The sequence below is a fragment of the Neodiprion pinetum genome, chromosome 3, assembly GCF_021155775.2.
Source record: "Neodiprion pinetum isolate iyNeoPine1 chromosome 3, iyNeoPine1.2, whole genome shotgun sequence".
In the NCBI taxonomy this organism is placed as follows: Eukaryota; Metazoa; Arthropoda; class Insecta; order Hymenoptera; family Diprionidae; genus Neodiprion; species Neodiprion pinetum.
In genome coordinates, this window is record NC_060234.1 from 1944737 (window position 1) to 1971462 (window position 26726).

At 39.4% G+C, this 26726-nt stretch overlaps 3 protein-coding genes and 1 long non-coding RNA gene across 4 annotated transcripts in view; 2 read left to right on the forward strand and 2 right to left on the reverse strand.

The window, feature by feature from the left end:
- The window catches only part of Regnase-1 (Regnase 1), a 35813-nt gene extending 17340 nt beyond the window's left edge, over positions 1-18473 (reverse strand). The window contains exon 1 of the mRNA XM_046619450.2: positions 17825-18473. Within this exon, the coding sequence (XP_046475406.1) occupies positions 17825-18166 (342 nt within the window). The 5' untranslated portion in view covers positions 18167-18473. The remainder of the gene's footprint in view (positions 1-17824) is intronic.
- A 558-nt stretch (positions 18474-19031) lies between these two features.
- Positions 19032-22929, reverse strand: LOC124215727 (fatty-acid amide hydrolase 2). The gene is made up of 9 exons (XM_069134314.1): positions 22585-22929; positions 21539-21755; positions 21220-21446; positions 20825-21154; positions 20453-20745; positions 20265-20360; positions 20021-20179; positions 19708-19890; positions 19032-19624 (listed from the first exon to the last, which is right to left on the reverse strand). The coding sequence occupies exons 1-9, from the start codon at positions 22610-22612 to the stop codon at positions 19535-19537; spliced, it is 1623 nt and encodes a 540-aa protein (XP_068990415.1). The 5' UTR covers positions 22613-22929; the 3' UTR covers positions 19032-19534.
- Positions 22091-22701, forward strand: LOC138190571 (uncharacterized). Its single transcript, XR_011176624.1, has 2 exons — positions 22091-22157; positions 22434-22701. It is a non-coding gene; the product is annotated as an uncharacterized lncRNA (long non-coding RNA).
- A 164-nt stretch (positions 22930-23093) lies between the features above and the next one.
- Positions 23094-26209, forward strand: LOC124215724 (U3 small nucleolar RNA-associated protein 14 homolog A). The gene is made up of 6 exons (XM_046619449.2): positions 23094-23324; positions 23403-23619; positions 23700-23999; positions 24075-24326; positions 24385-24808; positions 24912-26209. Exons 1-6 carry the CDS (start codon positions 23227-23229, stop codon positions 26078-26080), a joined length of 2460 nt encoding a protein of 819 aa, XP_046475405.1. The 5' UTR covers positions 23094-23226; the 3' UTR covers positions 26081-26209.
- The last annotated feature ends 517 nt before the right edge of the window (positions 26210-26726 follow it).

Here is a 26726-nt window from a genome sequence, read left to right on the forward strand (position 1 = left end):
CTATGAACCGCTGCACGGCATGCCGAATGAAAATATTCGCTTTCCAAGGTGTGACGAATTCCTGATAGTCGATATCGATTTCCGGTACGGAGAGAAACGCTACCAAAAAGTTTTACGGCTGTATTCTATTCATCTTTCTCTCTTCTTCTTGCGCCTCGCGGTTATTATTCACGTATCACTTACAAGGCGCGGCCGACGCGTTGTAATTTTCCATGTGCGGTTTGTTTTACGCGTGCGATTTTTTCAACTTACTCATAAATGAAACGCATTTACTAACAATGCAAGAGATTCGAAGCTGTCTTTCGCTCGCATCGTATCATTGCAACAATTGCAGTCTAGTTTCATTTTTATTCTTTTCCCCCTTTCTGCGTCAAGTTCCCGCGAAAGACTAGCCGCAGGTGTGCCAACTGCACTCTCCGATGCGCTCAGCTCCCACTTTAAAAAGAATTCTAAAGAAATTCTCAACCACGAAGCATGCGGACAGACGAGGTGGAAGAAAGTCGTCCGATCGCCCACGCGGATCTGAACCACGATTTGTAAGTTGAAAAATAAGAAAACACACCCGAGGCAACCTGCATCCGTTCGTTCCTTCTTTTCGTTCGTCCGCCCACGTTTCGCGTGCGCGTATGTACGCGATATTATAATATTATTATACACAGCCGAAACCTCCTCTCGAAGCGTCTCGCGCGTCCCAGATAACGCATTTCATTATAATATACAGTCTAGACTACGGAATATATTACAATAAAAATTCCTCCGCATACGTATATACGCAATATACATACGTCCATACGTACGAAAATAAGCCGACCGACGATGCGGCGATCAGAAACCGCTGCTCTGCACTCGCGCACGGCGATTATTATTTAATGGAACAGGCGTCGTCATTTTTTGTCTCTGTTATACACTACACGCTGATCGATCAGGCCACGTGCGCAATTGTCCGCCATATTCAAAATTAACCGAGATCTTCGTGATGTATAACAGAGTATTTTCGTTATGCGCAGACGGATTTTATCGTTTCTTATTTTCATCCCGCAGTCGACAATTATACGATATCAAATCATGGCTTGGTGATTTATTTCTTTCTTTCTTTTTTTTTATTTTACAAGAGTAGATACTTGGAATAATTAAAAAAAAAAAAATTCAAGTCTCAATCAATTATCTCTATCCTCCTCATACTTTCGAAATATCGCAATATACCACGTGTCTCCTCTTGATTTCTGAAATCGCTGCAGCGTTTGCCTTTCCGTTATTTTTTTTTATCGATTTGAATAAGAAAAGACAAATTTCTTTGATCGCGTACGGCACAAACTCATCGAGAATGATCCTCGCGCACGTATTTCGTGACAATATCGTGAAAGATGAGCGGAGAGTGAGAAATAAGGCCGTTGAAACGGTCAGACGCCAGAGGAGACGAACGTCACCGCGAGGCGAGTTAGCCGGCGGTGTTCGGTCACCAAGGAGCCGACTGACCAATCGACAACGGGGACGCTTGAGATCCGGGTGTGGAGGGTGGGGCGGTCGGGAGACCCGGACACCCGACGGACGGAGAGGAGAAAAGAGAAGAAAAGAGACGAGAAGAGAGGTCTGCACGGAGAGTTGAACTGCGTAGAGTGCGGATGCCACCTGCCCGCCGCCGCCGCCGTGTTCGAACAAGAAGAGACGGACGGACGGTCAAAGACCCGCGGTCGAATACCGCCGCGGCATTTTCTTCTCCGTCTCTTTCTATTTCCACGCGTATAACCCGCGGGAAGGTTGCGGAGGAAGTATTTCGATCTTGGAACTCCGTCCGCCGTTGCGCGTTTCGTTTTGAAAGTATTTTGACCACCTATTTTCGTCACATTAACCCAAATACGACGATCAGCTGATCGGACCGCCCCGCGCCATCTTGTTCGGCTATAGGCTCGAGTCTCGGTACCTATTCGGTTTTATTGGCTTATGGTCGCCAACCCGCTCGGGAACGAATATCCGGTAAAATATCGCGGGCCAGTTTTAGCGACTAAGCATTTCGAATTCCATATAAATCATGTGATTTGCCACACGAGTCGCGGGAGATTGCCCGATTCGAGAAATTGTATGCTTCCTGTGCCTCGCACACTCAATTCACGTATAAATGCATACCAAATACCGTTTGGGGAAAGAAACGGTGAATTGCAAATGCAGATGGAGATGGAGCGAATGTTTCACTTCCTGTTCCGTATGTCGGTACATACCCCGCGGGATTTACTTCATGTTTCTCCTCTCTCTCTCTCTCTCTCTCTCTCTCTCTCTCTCTCTCTCTCTCTCTCTCTCTCTCTCTCTCTCTCTCTCTCTCTCTCTCTCTCTCTCTCTTTCTCTTTCTCTCGGGCATGTAGGTACACATATATGCATAGTATATAAAGCAAATCGCGTGTAATCGATGAAATTTCACGAGCTTGGCAAGATAGGCTGGCAGGCAGGCAGGTACAGCAGCCTGTTATACCTATGAGATGTATGCACAAGAGAGAGCTGCGGATTCTGGATCTCGCGCTCTCTGATCGTTCGCTGGTAGAGAAAGAGGAAGATATACCGAAGCCGGATACTCAATATTTTACCCACTTTCGGAGTCTCTCTAAGATTGTGCAATTTCATTTTTTACATACAACAATCAATTCGTTCTCTGATTTCTTAAACGCAAGCGAAGTGAATTACACATCTTATTATTAACCACGGCGTACTGCAGAATTGTATACAACAGATGAAGAAATGAACTTTCGTACGCCAACGACGTAATTGCGTGTAATAATTCGGGGATTGACGTATATCGTGGGGAAGCCAAGTGAATCAGGCTAATCGTTATATTATTCGCTAAGCGATTCGTCACGTGGGGAATACGATTGCTAATTAACTTGTTTCCCAGAAAAAAAAAATAATTCATTAGCATTATAATACAACGACGTTACAGGAGTAGCCATTTTGGAATTTTTTTTTTTTTTTTAATTTTGTTTCTTTACGGAAAACCCGCAACTTCAGTTACGCATGCGGGTGTATAATTAACGCACCGGTAAATTTACATACACATAACTATACGTATAATATATATTGTGTATTCTTGCACCGTGGCAAGAATCATAATCACGTCGTAAATACTATACATATATATGTTCAAAATATGAATGAACAAATAAAAATTGGAAATTACCATGTTATTTACGCAAAAAATTCCATTCTCGGTAGAAATAAAAAAAAAAAAAAAAAGAAGAAGCAGAGAAAAAAAAACATTTTCATATATCACGCTGTGTAGCTCCGCGGAATTTCAATTATGATTGCAATTCATTTGCCAATTAAAAAATTATACACGTATCTATATACCTATGCAATTTGTTTCTATAACGCATTCTCACAAAACAATGTAATGATCGTAGAGAATTAATTTTTTCAAGTATCGGTTTTTATCCCCTCCCATCGTCAAGGATAATCCGATACGGGAAACACTTGCATTGATAGAAAAAAATTAACGCGTATTATTTATAACGTGTCACGAACGTACAACTACGTGCGTTTGTTATACTTATATACCTGTGTATGTAAATATAAGCGACACGTGTAATATATAATTCCTATGTCGGGCAATCTGAACCGCAGGTTGCATCACATTTCTATAACGCATGACATGCATATATGGTGTGTATTACATCGCTTTTGTATATTATTTCGAATGATTATTCATCGTACCTATGCGAATATCTTACATGTACAATATATATGTATAGGTAGGTATGTATATATATATATATATATATATATATATATATATATAAATTTGTAAAAGATATTACGAACATAAAATACGGTAAATATTATCTAAAGTTCTTATATTCGATTACACCTGTTACATATTCCTTTTTTCTATTTCCTTCCGATTCCCGATTTAGAAATTCTATAAACATGAAATATATATGTATGTCTACGTACGGGGTATTCCACGTCAAATTATCAGCCCACGTACTTCATTCTCTTCGAATTTAATCATTTTTCAGTACGATGTTCCTACCGATCCAAAAGTTCTCGGAATTTATTTTCAAAGTTTTTTACCCACCGGTGAAATTTGAAAAAAATCGAAAAACCAATTACTAAAACGCCATTTCTAATGATCTGAAAAAATTCCCACACGTTAAAAATTGCGTTTTCCTAATTGGTTTTGCAATTTTTTATAAACTTCACCAGTGGCTGAAATAAATCTGAACAAAAATAAAAAAACATGATCGGAATCGAAGGAGGCGACGTACACGTGCTACTTATTTCACGTGGAATGTTCCATACATACATCGGTGTCTGCTGTAGTCTAACGCGCATGCGCTGCAACCTGAGAGCAGTTGTTCGCCAGGATGACCAACCGTCGTAAATTTAGACAATTACTGCAGTTCGCATATGATGTCAACGTAACCTAAGAAATTTTTCGCAGTTATCGGTGCTGAGGACAACTTCCAGCGACAAATGTCAAAATTTTTTAGGTTACGTTCACGATGGTTGGTCACCCTGACAAACGACTTCTTTTATATGTATGGGTAATTTTAATCGCGGGAATAAAAAGCATCGCGATGATCATCGAACGCAGCTGCAAGTCCATACATGATGCAGGCGGTTGTGCAGATCGGCGTCGATCTCGTGGGCGTTTGAAATACGAAGGCGATCAGGGTTGTAAAAGCAGGCAGCGTGTAATACGCGGAGTGTAAGGAAGGCGGGAAAAGGCGTTGCTCCATTTCTTATTATTATACCTATACCTGTTTGCGAATCTTTCTTTAGGACGGCTGCGGATCGGCAGCGACCGCAACTGCACGGTATTATGCGCACGTGTATAAGGCATTCCATGCCAAATCGACCTGGCCTGACCCTAGACCTCTCCGATTTGGCTCGCGATTTTTTAAATGATTCTTTTCGCTGTCAAAGAGGCTAATTTTTCAGTCATGGAAATGTCGGTTATGTAAATTTTTCAACTTTGGGCCGAGATGTTTTTAGTTTCGAGCTCTCTCGAAAGGTACATTTTTTAAAATTGGAAAGAAGAGTCATTTTACCGTGTGAGCGATAGCTCAAACACATTCATACGTAACGCAAGGTCTTTCAGAATTATTTCAGATTTTTCAATCGCGTCGATGATCAATACGGTGGTTTTCAAAAACTGTAGTTAATCCAACTCGATTCGAAAAATTGGTGGTGGGGGGGATTAATACCTTCGAGAGTCAAATCGGAGAGGTCAAGCGTCAGACCCATTTGCCCGATTTGTCATGGAATACCCCGTACACGCGTATGGACAGAGTGTTTATAACACACGTTCCATAAAACAAAATTAAACGTTTACGTACGATATTATACCTGACGTAACTATATAATAAGAAATATATGCATAAAAAAAAAAGAGCGTATAAAATAAACCGAAAAATAAACAAATTCAATCTCATATCTTACGTAATGTCATTAAATACGTGTCTCTGTGTGATATGCAATATAAACGCGGATGCTGCACGTGAACGCGCTGATCGTGAATGTCCGTGTGCATGCATGTGTGTAAATATTATCACATCTGTGTATAACCTATAACGATAAATGCGGTAGTCATCGACCGTCATCGACAGCCAAAGATCAGAGATCGACAGTACCTGTAATGCATACCGATCCAACAGCCGACGGGTCGGTATGCGTGTAGCGTATAATTGTATATACATATATATACCCCGTATAGAATACAGACACGATACAAATAGCCCGCAACGGAGAAAGGTTTCTTCTACCCGCAGAAGCAAAATCTGATAGCTAATGCCGCGGGATGATGCCGACGCTGCAGGTAGCCCGAGTTCCATGCACTTTCGCAATAAACCGATATTTACGTACTACTGTTTCTTGAATGTATTGCGTTACATTGATACACGCTTATCGGGAAACCTGTTGTTACAGATAATGCAAATTTTGATGCTAATTAACGCGATAAGATCAGCCTTACGTTTGGTATATTGGATAATATCGAGGCGAACTTGATTGAAAATGGTCAAACGGCGAAAAAATTAAAATTCATCGACACATCTGCTTACATATTTTCTTACCGCTGTGAAATATATTTTATGAATATATGTATCGCATACTTGTAACTTTAGAATTCTATTCTCGGTCGGTTGACGATTTTTTCTTTTTTCTCGTACGAGTTCTTTGCGCAAAAAAACTGTTTAAATTTGAAATTAAAAAGAATCGTAAAAAAATTAGACAGTCGATTGATCGATGAATAAAAATTTTACTACGGATCGCGGATGGGGAAAAAAAAAGAAGAAAAACAAGGAAAGAGGATCTGCAAGAGGTTTTAAATAAAAATTAGCGTGGGCTGCGAAATGTATTATACGTAGCCACGATATATAATAATAATAATAATAATAATAATAATAACAACAACAACAACAACAATAATAATAATAATATTTACAACGGACCTTAGACACCGGGCACATAATCTCTTGTACATGCCGGAGAGATTGAGGATAAATAAATGTGAATAGATACGTAAGTATTTATATATATATATATATATATATATATATATATGTGTGTGTGTGTGTGTGTGTGTAAATACAGGTATACATGTATGTATAATAAGACGGACGGATGCAAGCAACATCCTTGATTGTGACCCAGAGCCTCGAGCCAGAGAGTAAAGAGGTCCGGTGAAAGATATCCTCGACTCTGACCTACTCTCGCATATTATATGTATACCTATGTATGTATGTACAATGTGCATGCATAGCATGTACGTCGAGTTACGCGTGGGTTACACAGTCAGCTGTGCAACGCTGTATATGAATGCATGCGCGTGTTATATTATATTTTGTGCATAGCGAGCCTGCAACTGCATCGTCGTATAATCGAGAGAAGAGAAGTCTTGTCACATGTGTAAGAATTCTGGGATGATGAAAGAGAAGGAAATAAAAGAAATGAGGGGAAAAAAAAAACAATTATAAAAGTAAAATAAAATCCAAACGTAATGAATATTATTGCGGAAATTTCAAAATTCAATTTCGCAAACTTTTTTTTACTCGCAATATGCGTGTATATGCATGCGTAGTGTGAATGTCGATGAGCAGAAATAATACGACGGTTGTATATACTTCAGGATTTTATCAATCGACGAGGACTCTCTAATTGCCACGATGATCCATCCGGCCGTCTAATTTTTTTTTTTTTTTTTTTTACCGTACAAATACCGAATGATTTATATTACATGAGTGTGTTACACAAGGTTTGTCAGATTCATCGTTTATATCCTCAGGGTTAGAGGCGTTTGCAGCAGGCGGACAATGGATCGTCGTCTAATCGATTGATAATCATCGCGGATATCGCGGTTAGTGGTACGGTTTTTATTCTTTACTTTGTTTATTCGAATAACTCGAATATACGATGTCATTTTTTGCATTAAATGTGTCTATATATATACGTATGTATACGTGCGGCGCAAGCATAATGGAATGATTTATTCCTCGTATATATTATACATTACATATACGTACGTATGTACGTACAAGTCCTTGCAGCGTTCTATATAATATTATATTTATACACGCAATGCCCGAGAATATATTAATCATGATTTGCGGCCAAATCGTGAATCGTGAATCGTGCGTACTTTGTACGATTCTTTTATTTCACGTGTGAGTGTGGTATACGAAGTACGCAAGGCATATACATACACAAGTATAACGCATGCTAATATAACATATCCTGATCGTCCAGCATCGTAAATCATCCTCTCCGCCTATAAACCTCGCGTTAAATCCGTCGCACGTGTATACATACATACATATATGTAATCACCGAATTTTTACACACATACATACATGTATGTTGGATATTATTTTACTCTACCGAAGAACAATTATACAATCGTTTCGTAGATAAAACACATGTTAAACAATAAAATACTAGCGCTAGCGACAAGCTGGACGTGTACGGAGTTGTATTAAATTTTTTTTATTATTTTTTTTTTCTCTTCCTTTCAAGTATAAAACGTATATTTAACATGCAATTAGGCTTTTTAAATTCCGTTTCGACTAATAATCTTTACGTCATGTATACGTGTATTGTATTATTATTATTATTATACATCTTACGCTGTTACGACCGATAAATGCTTATCGCCGTTGGTATTAGTTCGTATGCGAAGAAAGAAAAAAAAAAAAAACTAAGCAATAAGAAAATGTACGATTTTACTCAACGTTATCACGGTATATATATATATATATATATATGTATACACGTAAATACAATGACGGTTTCGCGTTATCTCGAAACTTCAGATTTCTCTCAATCAGAGGCAGCTGACTAATGGTACGTATAAATGTATATATAATTGCACAAAATTCGAGTTGGAAGTAAGGAAAATGTAAATAAATATAAAACAAATGGAGAAACTGTTGCAGAGGCTGACTATTGGGTTAAGGATAATGATAACCATGTTGATAAGAAAATTACGTAAATCTGCAACTCGTATACGTGTAATACTATTTGCACCTAGATGTATAATTTATATTATAATAATACATTGATATTAGTATATAATACGTGCATTGTATTATCTTGATCCTGCATCGTGACTTATAGCCAAGAGAACTTACGATCTTTCTGCTCCATTTGATCTTGTCGGAGAAGCCAGAATGTAGTAAAAAAAAGTTGTAAAAAATTCAAAAGTCAAATGAACATAATTAAAAAAAAATATATAAATAAATAAAAAAAGAACGTATTAGAAACAAGCCAAACAAACGGTAAAAAATCTGTGAAACCGTCCGTCGATGATATCCTGTATTATATACACATACCTATGTAATATATTGTTATTGCCATTAAATCTGTACATACGTATATTATATACATCTGCCTGTAAGGACGATAATGATAATGACGATAATAATTTGCCGATGACGAACGAAGGTTGACCGGTTTTATTTTCGGCAAATTTCATTCAAGAAGATATTGAAACGTATATATGTATATTTATGTACAATTGTATAACTTATCCGTGCGGCGGTGATTCTACATAATAAATATTACGTGTATAGGCGTGTATGTGTGTGTGTGTGTGTGTGTTTATGCAGAGTCTATCTGTAGATGCGTAATGATAATGATTATGATGATGATGATTATGACGATACGCGAGTGTGGACCCGAAGCCGAATGGAAAGACGCAAAGGCGCCGATCATTGAACGACTTCCGGGCAAGCCGAGAGGAGAAGAGAGGCTGGATGATGGAAACCGGTTCCATTCGACGATATCGAGACGACGCGAGACGGGAACGAAAGACGAGGAGACGCTCTCAAAGATCGCCTCGAGCTGATCCTCTCTTCTCCTCTACTCTCCTCTAAGGAAACTATCGCCGCGTTTTTGGGCAACGGGCTGCGTGATGTGAAACCTGCATGAAGGAGGTATAACAAGGTGATTTTAGGGATTAAGAGGATGCTGTACGGTCGGTGTTTACCGACCGAGCAAAACGTCACGTGGCATTGCGTGTAGAATTGTAGAATGATTGCGGCATATTCGCATCGGCGACGATGCGATTGGCTTCGACGATATTGGAAGTAGGGGACATTTTACTCGGTCGGTAAACATTGACTATACAATATCCCCTTGAGCCCTGAGGCACGTTATCACGTCTCCGAAATGCGGGTTTACCACCGAGTAAAATGTCACATCGCATTGCGTGTAGAATTGTAGAATGATTGCGGCATATTCGCATCAGCGAGGATGCGATTGGCTTCGACGATATTGGAAGTAGGGGACATTTTACTCGGTCGGTAAACACCGAACGTAGTATACTTCTAACGCTATTACGTCCCGACTTCACGATAAAACGATTTTCGCCGATCGCAGCGGACGAGTGGCCGTTTTCGTTTAGGCATTAAAAACGCGCGGTTGTTTTCGCACCGATTTCACCTGCACTGATTTCCCCTTCGTGCAATAAACAACCTTGCATACACCGCGATGTTCGGGTTCACGGTTTCGAATCTCTTAACCGTCCATAATCTCAACTGTCTTCACACGATTCTCAACTGTCGTGTTAAACAGGACGAATTAGATCCTTCTTTACCTTTAAATTCAATTACAGATCCGCGCTTCAAATTCGATCTCAACGATTACCTCAATCGTTGTACCCTGACGATTTCATTGGTGTAATATTCTTACAGCAGTTGTTTTAACGCCGCAAATATAACAGATCCTTGCAATTTTCGCCGATTTTACTAATCAATTCAACACGATTTTCACAGCTCGATAAAGAAAATTCCTTCATACTTGCAGTGATGCAAGTTATTTTTTATACACTCGACTAATGTACATGTTTTCGTAAAAAAATACATTTAGACGATTGTTGTTAGATTTTATTTTCTCCGTAGTTGTCATTTTTCTTTTTTCATTACTTTCTTTCATTTCCGAAGCAAAGAACTTTTTCTCTTACATTTAGAACCAATACCACACGCACATACATGCGTATAGATGTAAATGCACACATACATCGGTGTGTATGTATAATGTAAGTCAAACGGGGCGCCGCATGGAAACTTTCTTACACGATTCTGCTGTGGCATGATGGCACCAGCAGGGAAATCGAAGTTTCACTTCAACGATTCGCGGTGTGACCGTACGGACTAACGATTTCCTTCCTATGAACGATGAGAGTTTAATTGTCATTGCGGAAGCTGCCGAGGATGCGGATTAAGGTCATGTAGCGATCCTACCCTTACCGACCGAGCTCAACTGTAAACTTTTTGGTCCCGGAAATGCGGGAAATGTAGAAACGTTAACACGTGTCGAAAAACCGCACATTTTTTTCCGCTACGAAAGAACATCTTTTACGTTCACTTGTTTTATTTAGTTTTCTCGGTCTTTAAGGGTAGGACACTGCTACACGACCTTGAATAACGACGTTATAAATTATCGCCGCAAACGCACAATTAATATACCCAATTTTATCACAGACTGTAATATAAATTGTAGAAGTGTAAATTAATAATAATTATATAAATTCATTTCACGAACGAATATCTTTTACCAATCGATTAATTCTGCAACGTGTTATTATTATTCTTGATGTAAAAAAACAAAAATTTTCTGGTTCATTCGTGCAGGTATTTTATCACACTATTTGCATTACCTTTATTGGGTATATAAATATGCTATATTATATATATATATATACGACTTATGTGATATGATAATTCTTCTCTATACGCTCGATTGATTCGTTATATACACATAGAATAATATAATATGCCTGATCGGTATGTAGATTGTTATACACTGACTTGTTATAAATATATATCGATGATATATGTATATAATACTATATATAGGTAAAGGTAGACCTAGTCGATACACGTAATTTATCATTATCGCAATATTTTCTTTTTCTTCCGTTGTTGTTGTTGTTTTTTTTCTCTCCTTTCTTGCAGAACTTCTATATACAAATAACACACACACACACACACACACACACACAGTTACGTACAGGTATGTACAGGTATAATCTATAATGTAACATTCAACGGCTTTACAAACGACAGTAATGAAGTCACAGCCATATCGGGAGCTCCGACCTCCCATGCGATCGAACGACAACGTCGAATATATATTTACACTGACAATTATGATTTTGTCTAAATTTTACGAAAAAAAAACCTTAAATGAATACATAAAATCGACTTGCGCTGCCTCTAAATCTTGAGTAAAAAATTTTTCCGCGTGCAGGCATTATTTTTTCGTCATTCCGAATCGTTTTTTCACTACCGCTTTTTTTCGAAAAAAATAATGATTTTTTTGAATCACCCTAGTGTGTATGTATATATATACATGTAATATGATTATCGATCGTTGATCGATACGCACCTTTGCATATCCATACAATATACATGATATAATTGTCGTTTATGACGCGCAGATCTCGATTTCTTTATAAAGCATACGTGTATATACATTGTATATATGCGTACAACTGTACGGCTACCGGCGTGCTTGCAGAGAAACCGAAGATATGTATGAGATCCGGGATCTGTGACATTTGGCGACAACTTATTACTTACCGCGCTCACGCCGCGACACTTGCTTTTACATGTGAATATATATATATATATATATATTCGTGTAATACATCCATACCGTGTACAACCGATCAACGAAATAACCCCGTGATAATATGTGGTGTCTATATATATAAATATATATACATTGATTTATTTATTTATTTATGTGTGTGTCAGCGTATATTATCGCCCGGATCAACGTGTATGCAATGCGATATAAACTTAATATCCCCTCACCCCCTTCAAAATTACTACTACTCGAGCGATAATTTCTAAGACTGCGTGAACATAAACATTGTCGAAAGGTAAATCAGACAGGATAATTACAAAATGGACGATACGCAACATAGGATTATTCATACGATTAAAGTGAGTAGTGGCAAAACTACATCTGTAAACAATGAAACGTGAATAAACAATCGACTAATAACTAAGTAATGGAATAACAGTTTAAAAACGTGATTTGAATCGATATTTCGAATAAGAATAATTGAAAATCGCGTAGGTAAAATACGCGTACAAAATTCATTCGATAATTTCTGGTAAAAACTTTATATTTTTTAAATGATATACGATTAAACGGAATGCCTGCATGGGATTGAAAAGAGAAAGAAAAAAAAAAGCAGGAATAAATGGAATTCAAAATTTTATCATAATTTGAAGATCGAAGATACCAGCGATAAAAGGAAGAAGAAAGAAAGAAAAAAATGTTTGCGAGATCTTATATATAGCCTTACATGTGTTTTATACACGATTTTACACGATTATATTTTCTTCTCTGAAATTTTGTGCACATCTTTGAACCTGAACCGCAAATTATTAGATCCTAAGTTTAAACGACGAAAAAAAAAAAAAGACTTACGTACATTATGGATTTTTTCAGGCATAAAATTAAATAGACACATAAATAGTAACTGTAATTTGTATAATGAGCCTGCAGATTTGCGTAACATATCGTATTATACGCGATACGTCATTATATATTTAAACTTTGGCGTCGGTTAGGTATCGAATTTCATTCACAAAACTCGTGACCATGATACATTACAATCCTTTTTTTTTCATGTCCCTTACAAAACGTTCAACGCGTTATTTTATACGGGTGAATGAGAATTATCATCGATAAAGATTTTTTTTTCAACAATATTTTATTATCTTCAGATGAGAGAATATATTATATACTGTACATTTTATTAATACGCGTATAATGTGTAACAAGTTACACCTCTGTGTAAACGATATAATAATTAAATATAACAGACACTGCACATAAATAAATAATTATATAATATTCATATAATAAATTATGCATGCGTAGGTATTCTATTTTTAAGTACGCGATATGTTACAGGACAAGTGTAATATATACACATATTTATCATATATACATGTACACGCGTACACCCTGTATCAAATTACTATTCCTCCTGGTCTCTGAATTCATCTTTTTCATCTCGTTTGTTTTTCTTTCCAATTCATTTCCTGCTTTCTAGGCTGAATTTTTTCTAAGCTGATTTTTTATTCCCTCCCTCCCGTTGAATCTCAAATCGAGAATCTGTCAACGTTAACGCGTCAAAGCTTCGGGAACGAGCTTTCGTAGCGCGGCAACGACGCGAGGCCGAATCGTCACTATTTTTACCCCAAAGTCAAACCGTAAACCGGACGTCGTACGAAGGCGCTAAAAGATTCGACACACTAATTATACACGTAGGTATACATGCATAACGCAGTTTGTTTATTCGGGACAAGGAGAAGACGAGGTGGTGCAGAATTTCGACGATAAACTCTTTCGCCGTTGAGGTATTTCTACGATCGCGATATCACGCTGAAATGATGAAGCGGGACTGCGAAAGTAAGGAAAAACGATAATCGAAGACAATCGCGTGAAAAAAATTACCGACCGTAAAGAAAATTTTTGTGTTAACACAAAATACGAAAGTAAAATATATACGTATGGTACGTATATCCAGTACTTTTCACACACTTTTTTCAACGATCTGTATAATTTGTAATACGCGTTGTGACGTAAGATAAAAGCAACATGGCGTCGCGCCGGTCGAACAGCTGATCGTCGTTTCGATCGCAGAGTACGCGGCGAAAACTTCGTAGAAATCGTCAAGACTTTCGTTTTCTTCACGTCGAGTAATTGACGTACAGAGTGAAACGCGCGGTGAAAGAAAAAGAAAAAAAAAAAAAACACAACAGCAACAAAGAAACTACATATTTTATAATTAAATACACAAGCCGGTCGGTCGATTTTGTTTACAATTATTATACGTATGTATCTAAGCTTCGACTCGACCAAATGATGACTCGCAGTATAAACAGCCCAGTTCGAATGTTATAATTAAACTACCCAATAATGTTCTTCGAGGTTTAATAATTTATTAAAGAAATAGGCAGCAAGATAGAATAAGAAGGAAAAACCGGCGGGAAAGTAATAAATATAAGGTTAAATCGCCGAGAGAGAGAGAGAGAGAGAGAGAGAGAGAGAGAGAGAGAGAGAGAGAAAATCGAGTAGAGAGAATGATCGTTGCAAGGCGCGTTAACCGCTCGTAAACCTTTAAATAGAATATGTATATATATATTCCTGCAGGCACACGCATAAATGGTCTGCATTACAGGTCGTATACTCTCTTGGAAGCCTGGGCGAAAACGGCGAAGACCAAGAAGAAGAACACGAAGAAGATGAAGAAGAAGAAGAAGAAGAAGAAGAAGAAGGAGAAAAATGATATTGCCGACTCTCATCTTCGGATAGGAAGACGGAGATTTTACGATGTTGTAATTACGCATTTACATCTGCCCATCGTAGGCATTCCGCTTTGCAGCGTTCGCTTCTTCATCTTCTTATTCCTCTTCTTCTTCTCGCTCGCGTTTACTGCACAGCAAAACTGCAGCCCCGAAGAAATCTCGAAGAAAACGATTATCGTGTTCAGTGAAACGAAGCATCAGGAATAGAACTACACCTCTGTATATAATAGTATAGAATAAAATTTTCCAGCACCTTTTTTGTCACTGATCTCGATTTCTAATCGACGAAATATATTTCCGATGTACGTATTTATTATTGTTATTATTTTTGTTGTTTTCGTTGTTATTATACTGGGTATAACGATGGTTTCCTCGAATTTAATCGACCTGCGTCGATGTTATTCGTGGGGAATTCCCGTGGCGGAAAAAATGGTCGCTTCCGAGATTTGCGTAGGAAACGATTTAAATAACCTTTGGTTTATCCCGCCCAGCTACGACATATAATAATTAAAACATCTGTCACTGATTTACTCCTGGTTTTTTTTTATTTTTTGTTTACGTTATGTTTATACATCTTCTTCTATTTCGCTTCCTGCAGAACTTTGTTAAACTCGTTTATACGGCGTTTTTTTTTACGAGTTTGAGTATGTATTTCATTCCCGCGGTTATTATACATTCGTCAGTTTCGAAGAAGAAATAGCGGAAAGTGATTCGAATTATTAGAGGTATTGTAGGTTTCTCAGAAATACGATTTGCACATTTAAAAAAAAAAAATAACAGCGATTATACTTTCAAGCAATGAACAGACCGGTATCTCATTTCTACGATGCGTAACCCGTGTATATTTATTATTATACATCACACGCGCGCGTTGTATAATACGCAACGCGTATATAAATACATCAATTATTTATCATTCGACTGTACGTATAAGGATTCTTCATTAACACGACTATTAGAAAATACATCCTGAATTGTAATTCTGGCAATATATGTATCGTATGATATAACATAGATGTAACAAGGATGTACGCAAACAGGCTGTGAATTATTACGCTGTGCGTGAAAACCGTCAAAATTGTATTACCGAAATTTTGACGCGCGTTTGAAACGAAAATAAATTTATTTTTTTTTTTTGACTTCGGAACACTCTGATCTAAATTTTACGGTACGTAAAACACCCGTCTTTAATCCTTTTCTATGTCTAACTATAAAAATGGTTTTGGTATACCTCCTAGAACAACGTAACTCCGGCCTGTTTCCTCTCGTACGTTTTTTAACATCAGGTTGTTTATACCGTTCCCATTAAATGTATACTACGCGAAATTAATCGCGGTTCATCGGGGAGTTTCGCACCGTGTACCTCGACACGTATGCGATTAACGCACGTGTTAGTTGTATATACATATATTTATAGCCTAGCTGCGTCGTCGAAAGGACACGGAAGTGGCCAAATGACGTACGAATGACGTCAGTCGGATCGGTCAACTGGCTGGCAGAGTTTCTGAAGGTTAATCTGCGGCGAACGGATGGATAACTTAATACATTATAACCTATTATATCTTTGTACAATAAAAGTGACTGTTCTTTTTTTTTTTTAATTTTGAACATTTTTTTAACAAACAATTGAACCTGCGACAAAATACGTGTAGTAAAACTGTAAAAAAAAAAAAAAGTAATGCTTGTTTTTTCGCGGATCTTAAACGGAAAACTTCGCAGCCCTTGCGGGAGGGTTTAGGATTGAGATGAAAATCTGTGCTTTGAAGGAAACTTTGATTGATTGATTGATTTATTTATTTATTTATTGATTAGTTTGTTTGTTTGTTTGTTTGTTTGTTTGTTTGTTTGTTTGCTTATTTATTTCCCATCAATCTGCGGGGCGGTCAAGTCAGAATTCGATAAAGTCTAATTAGAAAAAAATCTATCCTAGTACACGCATGTGCCGCATCTACGCGTAAGATATACGTGAAGGCACCAGCAGCAGCAACAGCGTGGAAATATACGCGAGAGACAAACAGACGCGGCCATGTTTACGTGGAAGGTGCGGCCACAGCCTAATAACCCGAATGAAACCGGACACACGCGCTTCGCACGGTTAGAGAGTGAATTAAGTACAAGCAGCACCGAGGAGGGAGGAGGGGGAGGGAGGCAGGAGCGGCATGCACGCGTGGTATCCGTGCCGAATGTGTCTGCACCGCGAGTGTCACGTTCAATGCGCATACTCACGCATGTAACATGATGTATGCATGTGCCTGAAATACCGCGCGAGCTGATAAAAAACAAATGAAGTAAGAAGATGGAGAGAGAGAGAGAGAGAGAGAGAGAGAGAGAGAGAGAGAGAGAGAAAGGAATACGCAATAATTATTCGAAGGTGGTTTTCGACGAAGTCTGTAGGCCGCCTTTTTTAACAATGTGTGTCAATGCCTCCGAATACACGCGGATACGACGACGCGTAGGTGTGCGACCACTCGGTTTTATTATACACACGTGTGGAGAAGTGGTTACGTTATACCAGTCAAGAAGTCCGGCTCGAATAGTCTGGAAACGTGTTAATGGATACCCCTCTTCTATCTCTATCTCCGTCTCTCATTCTCTTTTCACGATCGTCGCGTTGGGTGGTGTAGGAATTCGCGAAGCGTCGGCGGTCTTTTAAATCGCGCGGTTCGTTTCGTCGAATCTCAATGAAATTGCATTGTTCGTGAGAAAAATTTGAAAATCGTAATCGCACGCTCTCTTGTTTCTCTCAGCGACAATGAGCATGTGCGTCTATAGTATCGTCGTTTATGTTTCGATCGATTCGATCGCGCTCTTTTTTTTTTTTTTCTTTCGCTAGGCACGCGCGTGGTCACGTGCAGCTGGACAGCGATATTAAAGAGCGCATCGCGCCTGATTATACGAAATTGACACATGCACACACACGCGCAGACAGACACGAATCGAGTATCGAGGGTGATAAATAAATACACATGTCGATTGGGTATTTGGTCATTGCAGGATCGTTCGCTCACCTGGAGCCTGGCGGCGATCTGTGAGAGGTGATCCGTGGGTGAAGAGACGCCGGGGATTCCCCCACTCCCGGTTGCGTCGGGGTCCCCGTTCCTCTTAGCATCGCCCGCTACGAAGGGTTCGAGGATTTCGATTTTGAACGGCACGAGGACCTCGTCCCGTCTGCTCGCTCTCCCGAAAGCGGCGGCCCCGCTTCTCCCCTCGGTAATCGCCTCCGTGGGGAGGAGGACGTCCTCCTCGGAGAGGGAGAGCCGCGCACCGAATATCCTGAGTATACTGTCGGCGCGGCTTTTCAACGCCCCGACGTTTTTACGTGGTACGCGTACGCGCGGGGCCTCGCCCATTTCTCTGACATCTCTCCTTAGTTCGCCCTTAGTGACGACTTCCTGCGCGGCAATTTCACCCCGTCGAGACGTCGTTCACCGATACACGGGCGACCATCGTTCTCGATTGATTGCCGCGATACCCGCCCCCTTCTGCCGCTCAAAAGTAACCCGAAACGAAAACGACGGCCCTTCGTAACTCTGCTCGCTCGCTCGCCCGCTCGTTCGTTCGTTCTTCTCTTTTTGTTGTTGTTCACACTCGTCGACCGACACTCACACCAACGACCCGCGCCTTCTCGATCCCACTCCTTGACCCACCGTCGCCACACCGCAACCGGGACGATCGTCTCTTGTCGGACGATTCGCGAATCCTGCGCCATCTCGAGGACCGCGTGTCGAACTATTCCGAACTTGGATTGCGCGCGAAATTCAAACTCGAAATCGGACGCGAATGTGAGGATTAAACGTGAGTGAACACATTCGGAACGTTTACTTTGCGCTCTGGCGAAGATTTACAACTTAGTTCAATTTTTACCTAGTCTTGAGCGGTGCAAAAGATGCACACCGATTTACTGAAAAACAAATTTTCATTGCCGTAACAAAGAGGTTGATAAAATTACGAAATAAAACTTGTCCATTTTTTTTTAATAACAGTTTTTTATTCAGACACGTCGAGAGTTTACAGCAGATAATCCTTTTATTTATATTCTCCTTCTTTTCCCTCTCTTATGCTTTACAATTTTAGTACGAAGTTTATCTCGAGAACTCTCGCTCCATTTTTAATGGTAAAAAATTCAGTTTACGCAATCACTATTCCAGTTCGACTTACTGTTAGATTTTCTATGTTCATTTGCGTCATTTTTGCCCGTTGAAAATTTTCTTTCACCAACCTTGAGACTTTGAACAATTTAAATAACAGATCACAATACAAATTTAAACAATAAATATCTTCTCTCGACTTTTATACACTTGCATATATTTTTTCTTTTTTTTTTCTTCATTTGACACAATCATTTCACCAGTTTTAACGACGTACACAGAACGAAATACTATCACAATACAAAAAGTACAAAGAAAATATTTGAAAAATGATCACAGAATTTATAAGTATATGGACTATGTATCCTTCATTTCATCAGAATTTTATCAAATTTCATTCATTGGTAACGTAAAAATTCATTACCAAATTATCTCGTGTATGAACTAATAGAGCAGCGAATAGGACAATGATTTGTTAAGGAGCATCGTTTACGTATACTATCTTTTGAAAACTTACCCTTCAACCCAGTATATTAGTAGATCTGTGTATACAATTCAGTTATTAATTCCACACCACCAGCAATTTCGCTCAACTATGTAGGCATTTATTATTATTATGATTTTAAAGAATTAGGACGGATTGACCCATCCTCCAAAGGCAGATTCCAACTCTCTGGCAACCGCGAGACATAGATGATCTTGATAGGGTGCAGCAACAACCTTTAAGTAAAGGAAGAATTTTTTTTTTTGTTCCAATGGTAACTTGTTCGAGTGTTTATTCCCACTGTAAATTGGACATTCACCTGAATTCCAACGGGAAGTCCATTTTTATCTAATCCAAGAGGCACTTGGCAAGCGGGAAACTTAAGAACGTTGAAAATACACCAATAACCAAAGTTGAAAGGTTTAAAGTATGCAGAGTAATGATAACCTGCCGTAAGTGGCGAGGAAGGATAGAAAAGCACTCCGTTATCACCCAGCTTATTCTGGAAATGAGAAAGAAAAAAAAAAAGATACACCTTCCATTAGGTATCCAAAATATGTCGAAAATATCAGTTTCCCTACAAGATCACACGCAATACGCATGTGCCATTGATTTCCAAGAAATTTCCTCACCAGTAACTCTACTTTGAGATTCTCAGTCGTTTTTTCAGCCCACTCGCCTTTTTCTTTGGGTAAATAATCATTGTCTATAAGCTTAATTATAGCCGCTAAGGTTAGCTGACTTCTGAATGTCAACAGATTCACAAGCTCTGCTTTTGCAGTGGTACGGTACTGAAAAAGAGAAGGTCCGTTACAGAACGAATAACACCTGCAAAATGAGTTTGGGTAGACACGTGATTACATCTTGAATGCAAACCTGTTTATTTGTTATGTTCTGATTAAATTCTCCGACTTCTTTTGTCATCCAATAACGCCACAATCTGTAACTATATTCAGTTCCGGGCAGTTTGACCTGCGAAAAAATTCACAAAAAAACTTGTTTCTCTGTTTGCTTGACACACGAAAAAAAAAAAAAATACACATAGTTCAAAACGCCATCTGCACCTTAGTGGCGGCACCAGTGATTCCTTTGAAATGATCTACGGCGTTTTTCATGGCTTTTCTCAGCGATCCACTAACTTTGCTGCATCTAATATCGCCTGACTCTTCTTGATAGAAAATTTGTAGTGTCTTCAAGTCGACAGGTTGATCAAGTTTAAGCTTGGAAATATTATCACCAATGAGAACTCTTAACAGAGGATCCAGGTCAACGGCTTTTTTGCATATCGGGCCAGCTTCTACCATCGATATGTCATATTCGTTTTCTCTGAGGCCAACGCCCTTCATGGGTGTCAAACCTGATCGAAATCAATCAAATATAATTTCATAACGTACGTATACATAATTGGAAAATACTCGTACAGCTCATCTTCCCACCTTCCGAAGGCTTGTGGCCAAATACTCCGTTGAAAAATGCCGGCATTCTTATCGATCCTCCAATATCGCTAGCAATAGAGATCGGCGCACCACATGACGCAATTATCGCACCTTCTCCTCCGCTACTTCCCCCAACAGTTCTGGTCGTGTCATAAGGATTATTTGTTTGGCCGTACAAGTTATTTCTAGATTCCGTCCACATATTCAACTCCGGAATGTTTGTTTTAGCAATTATTATCCCTCCGGCAGATTTCAGGTAGCCAATCACAGTCGCATCTTCGGGGGAGCGATAATCGCGACGAAACATTGAGCCCATTGTGTGAAGAAATCCTGAAAAAGTGGATTTCCTTGTATCGTTTCAAGGAGTTGTAGACTCCAGAATGTTCTCAGTTTACCTTTTGCCTCATTGCTCTCCTTGGTGGTAAATGGAATTCCGAGGAAGGGTTTTGTTATCTCGAAAGACGCAGGGTCTGGATGCTTGTTTATCAATTTATCAACTTCTTTGGCCTCTGCGATCGCCTGTTCGTAACGATCCTCGACAATGACGTTGAGGATTTCCTGTACCTCTTTGCATCTTTCGATAAAGGATTGCACGACTTCCTCAGCAGTGACTTTCTTGTTTCTATAGTAGAAGTCGATGAAGGAGAAAGAAAAGGCATCAATCAGAGTCTTGGATTCGAAGAGACGGAAAGGCGCGCTATTCTTTCTTCTCACCTTATTTTCTCTGCCAAATCTACCGCACTCTCAAGTAATAATTTGTTTTTAATAGGCCCTACTTTGCGTATCTTGTTTTGATAGTACAATTTGAAGCAGAAATCTACTACCAAGTCAAACAAACTGTGAATTTGTGTGATAAAAATCCAGAGGAGTTCGAGCGCTAGTTGTTTCAATGCTTTTCCTAGACTGAGCTGCTGTTTTTGGTGCGGATTATCTGCCTAAAGAGAAAATATTCTTCGATAATTACAGCAGGCTCAAGCATAAAACTGATGTTTTCTTGTAATAGAAATTTCGCATATAAACATTGACCTTCTCAGATAAATAGATATACTTATGTGTATCATTTATATTTAAAAGAGAGGAATTCTTAGATCATCGATAACAAAATTATGATCACACATAAAACAAACAGGTTTAGGCTAACTTTAAGCCAACCTTTGAACTTCCCGTATTCAAACTAGTTTTGAGCTAATGTAATAATAGTAATGTGAATTATAGTAATAATAGTGCTATTATCTCATTCGAAGTTTGGAAGTCAAACATCGTATTCGTGACCAGTAACACAAAACACTATGCGATACCAATTTTAATTTGCATCCGGTCATCCATTCTAAAGGTATTACTTTTTATTTGTTGTAATTTCAATATTTAAATAATTGAAAAAGTACTGAACCGATCAAAGCCAGAATCTATTCAGTTCTAAGTTTGAAAAGACGGCGTCGATTGCGATCAAAATCATAAAAATTCGGTAACTCATTTTCGAGATATCGTCGAACAAAAATTTGATCACATATTCAAATTGACACGCAGCGTCTATTTGAAAGTAAATTTGAGATGATTCTCTACATTGAAACATGGAGATTTATTGAAAATTCGAATTTTTCATTTTCAGTGTTATTACAATAACTTTCTTTTCCCTCTGAAAACAGAGAAACGGGAAGTTAAAAAGTGAAAGTCACTGTGCGACAGTTAAAAATAAAATAAAATAAAAAATAAAAAAAAGGAATAAAGTTGACCGACACTGGCAGAAAAACAGTAAATACTTGCCTTATTATCCTGTGCTTTGCACATAGTCGCAAAGTCGTTGTACTGTGAGAAAAAAAAACCAAGTAATACTGTGTCGATGTAAATGTCACCAACTTCTTTGAAATCACTGTTTACAGACGATTATCAATTCTGAACCGCGATATATGTTTTATTCAAGCATCAACCACTTTTACTGTAATCACGCTACCAGCGAAGCACGACTTTTGTACTCCGGGGCACCGTTGACTGAAGATATTATCTAAGTGAGCTAAGCGCGTGAATTCAGGTGGGCACAGGACGCATGAATAAAATATGTAAATGTAAATCACTATGCCGGTATCTGACGATGAGCAGGTGAATTAGGTCCAAATTTCAAGGCAGCGATGCGGCGGTGACAAGGAAAATGGAACGCTGTGATTGGCTGCAAACTGCGGTGATTCGCCTGCGCAGTGAGCCGTCGAAACCTGGAGCCAATCACAGGGCTGCATTTTTACCGCCGCTTCGATGAAAACAGAGCCAAGCAAGGCGCGCACACGGAGCATGTAAAATACACAACCCTAACCTCAAATTTGGAGTTAACCGATCAATCCACGCGAGTTACGAATGCGTGCGGATAGCAGTAGCGTAAAAAAAAAAAAAAACTCACCTCAATTATTATTATGAGCGATCACGAATTCGAGGGCGGAAGCGACCACGAGGTCTCCGAAAGTCATTCGAAGCTACTGGAAGCCGTTACACAGCTCGACAAGGGACAGAGGTTAGTTTTTGTTTTTGAGGTTAAGTGAACGGCTTTGACGTCTTCCTTGTTTGACAAAGATTCTGTTTTACGTTTCAGGGTGAGAAAGGCCGAGAGAAGCGAGCCGAGTCTTGAGGTCTCGGAGTTTCACTTGGTGCAGAGCGGCATCGGTCGTGGAAATGCGGTTCACCTACGAGACCTCGCCAAGGCTCTGGGCAGTCGTGCGACCCATGCGGATATCAGCCGGAAGCTCAGAGCAACCCAGAGAAAGTCCAGGACGTTGTCAAAGCCGCTGGAGAAACCGGCCGCTGCCAGAGTAGGTTGCTCGACAACGCCGTTAATCTTCGCACCGGACTTCTGTCACTGATCAATAACCGTGATTTGTTTTCTTTTCAGATAAAAAGGTCCGTTGGTTTTGAGAATGTGAAAAAAGAGCTGGGAAAATGGGACAGCATTGTATCGAGAAATCGAACAGCCGAGCATCTCCACTTTCCTCTGAAACAGGGCGGCATGCGGCTAGAAACTTCCAACGAGTTTCTTAAGCGTTTCAAGATTCAGTCGGAACTGGAAATGGAACTGGCGGCACTAGAACCTGTTAAAAAAAAACACGATGAGGAACGGGAGAATGAGGCACCTATGAGTCTGGAACAGATTATAGAGAGGAGACAAGAGACGGCAAGGTTTAGAGCACAGCAGGTGAGATTTGCGGATACTCTTCATAAATTTCAAACGTATAGAAACAATCGACGAGCATTTTTTTTTTTTTTTCAGTCATACAGAGAGGCGAAGGCTCATCGCCAAAATAAAATAAAGAGCAAGAAATTTCATCGTATTGAAAGAAAGCAGAAAACCAAACAGCAGCTTAAGGAATTTGAGGAGCTCCAAAAGACTGATCCAGAGGCTGCTTTAGCCAAACTTGAACTATTGGAGAAATCCAGGGCGCAGGAAAGGATGACTCTGAGGCATAAGAGCACCGGACAATGGGCCAAGAACAAGCAAATCAGAGCCAAATACGACAAAGAGGTAAGCAAGCCGAGCAATATTTACAAGGATTTGGTTTTGAATTTTGTTTACATTGCAGAGTCGCCAGGACTTGGCTCAACAGCTCTCGATCAGCAGGGAGTTAACTCAGAAACTTAGAAATAATGAAGTTGAAGAGGATGACGAGGATGAGGAAGACACAGGCGTCAAACCTCTGACCGAAAGCGAGAAAGAGAATCCTTGGACAAACAACATTAAAAATCAATCGGAAATTGATCAGTTTATAAGTGGCTATAGAAAGTACTGGGACGCAAAGAATGAGGAACAAAAATCGAAGGAAAGTAAGGAAGTTAACGGCACAAATGGGCTGCCGGAAACACGGTCGGAAGTCGAAAATACTTTTGAAGTTCCACAGATCAAAGATCAGCCCGCGACGTTGAATCCGGTAGAGGAAATTATTGTAGAAAATCCGGAACTAATGTTTGACGATGGCTCTGAAGATGAATCAGGAAATGATAGTCAAGGTGATCTATTTTGCTTTCCACCTTGTATATAATAGCATGGAAATTTTTTTTTTTCACAGTAGCTACTTTCATCATTAGTAATTCTCACAATTATTCCCCGTAGATAAAGAAGAGCTGGTTGAAAAGCCATTAGAGCTAATGAAGGAAAAACGAAAAGATGCTGAAACTCTGGCGACAAAATCTGCGAATAAAAAAAGAAACAAATCGCCCAACAAGAGAAAATTTAACCAAAGGGTTGAAGCAGCAGGTACTTCGCTTTGGATTGTGACCCCATCACCTGGTATAGAAATTGATGAAATATTCGATACCGTCACGGCTAATACGATCGAAAAATGTAGTGAAAAATTGAACAATATGAGAGAAGCCTTGTCTCGCGGTGTAAAACGAGGAGAAGACGAGCGAAAAAAGAGATCGACGAAAGAATACGAGCCAGATCTTGGTTTCAAGAATCAGAAACAGCGGCCGATAATCGACGAACAGATGGTAGAATCGGCAGGAAGAGGCGATTCTGCAAAGAATGACGAAAGGGGGGAGCTTCGGAAGCTGGCCATCACCAGAAGCACGGGAGTCGAGGCTAAACCTAAAGAGGCGGAAATAGATCCGAATAAGTTCATAAACGTAAGACCAAAATATCTTAAGACGCAAATGCCAGACGTGGTTACAGGCGGGGACGAGGGACTGGATGACAGCGAAGTAGACGAAGCGATGGATGACGAAAGGCATAATTTGATAAGCGAAGCGTTCGCGGACGACGATGTGGTGGACGAATTCAGACAGGAAAAAAGCGACGAGGTGAAGAAATCGCTACCCGAAAGTTTGGACCTCACTTTACCTGGTTGGGGTTCCTGGGGTGGGAAAAATCTGCAATCAGTATCGTCGCGGAAGAAGAGGAGATTCATACTCAAATTTCCCAAGGACGCCCCTCGCCGCGACGAAAATAAAGGAGATGTGATCATTATCGAGGAGAAGGATCCTAAGATAAAGGAGCATCAAGTGAACGAACTACCGTTTCCATTCACCAGTGTCAAGGACTTTGAAGCCAGCATTCGCGCACCCATAGGCAGAACTTTTGTACCAGAAAACGCGTTTAAAAGGTTAATCGAACCCAACGTAAAGACAAGGTTGGGTAAAATAATTGAACCTATGGACGAGGAGGCTTTGGTAAGTACAAAGAAAATGACTAAGAACAAGAAAACGGCGCCACCTCAGAAGAGAGGAAAATATTCGAGGAATAAGAGAGTCAACTCAAAATCGAGAAAACCGTCAGGTTAATTGCGATAATGAAATAAGTTAATGAATTGCGGAACTATTAATTAATTTTACACCATCTATGATTACAACGATCTATTTCAACGGAACTGAAATTATGTACATAATCATGTAACGGTTGAATAAAAAAAACTAAATCTTCAACTCCCCTCTCGATATCAGTCGATGTATCGTCTATTCTCTTTTTAGTTTGACTGCGACCTGATATTAAAAGCCTTGAATAACAAGATAAGAAAGAATAGTTCGTTACGCATCAGGCGCAATCAGTTTTTCACAACGTAGAGACGAATTTCAGGGAACGAGAGGAGCCAAGTTCATAAAAGTATGTGACCTGAACTATTTGGCACGCGGAGGAAAAAAAATAACTAGAAGATAACACAAGTCGCATGTAATTTGTGTGTATGCAAAAAATTAGAAGTAGCGCCATCCGTTCAAAGCGGGAGTAAAAAAAAAACACACGCATACGTAAGGGAAAAAAGCAAGGACAAGTTAAACGAGGGCGATAATAAACCCAACAGGGAGGAGAACTCGAGGCAAAGTTCATTATTCGCCATTGTTGAACGACGGTTCGAATATTGCGCCGAGGAAAATGCGCGCGCAGTTAAAACTCGGGCCAGGATTGGCGGAGGGCGATGATTGGGGGATAATC

Excerpts from the sequence above, each read along its gene's own strand:
- LOC124215727 (XM_069134314.1), bottom strand. The coding sequence starts at position 22,612 with ATGTGCAAAGCACAGGATAATAAGGCAA. Across the intron at positions 21,756-22,584 it reads AGCACAGGATAATAAGGCAA|ATAATCCGCACCAAAAACAG; the intron begins GTATTTACTGTT and ends CTCTTTAGGCAG. Across the intron at positions 20,746-20,824 it reads TGGCCACAAGCCTTCGGAAG|GTTTGACACCCATGAAGGGC; the intron begins GTGGGAAGATGA and ends GATTTCGATCAG.
- LOC124215724 (XM_046619449.2), top strand. The coding sequence starts at position 23,227 with ATGAGCGATCACGAATTCGAGGGCGGAAGCGACCACGAGGTCTCCGAA. Across the intron at positions 24,000-24,074 it reads CAAGGTTTAGAGCACAGCAG|TCATACAGAGAGGCGAAGGC; the intron begins GTGAGATTTGCG and ends TTTTTTTTTCAG. Across the intron at positions 24,809-24,911 it reads ATCAGGAAATGATAGTCAAG|ATAAAGAAGAGCTGGTTGAA; the intron begins GTGATCTATTTT and ends TATTCCCCGTAG.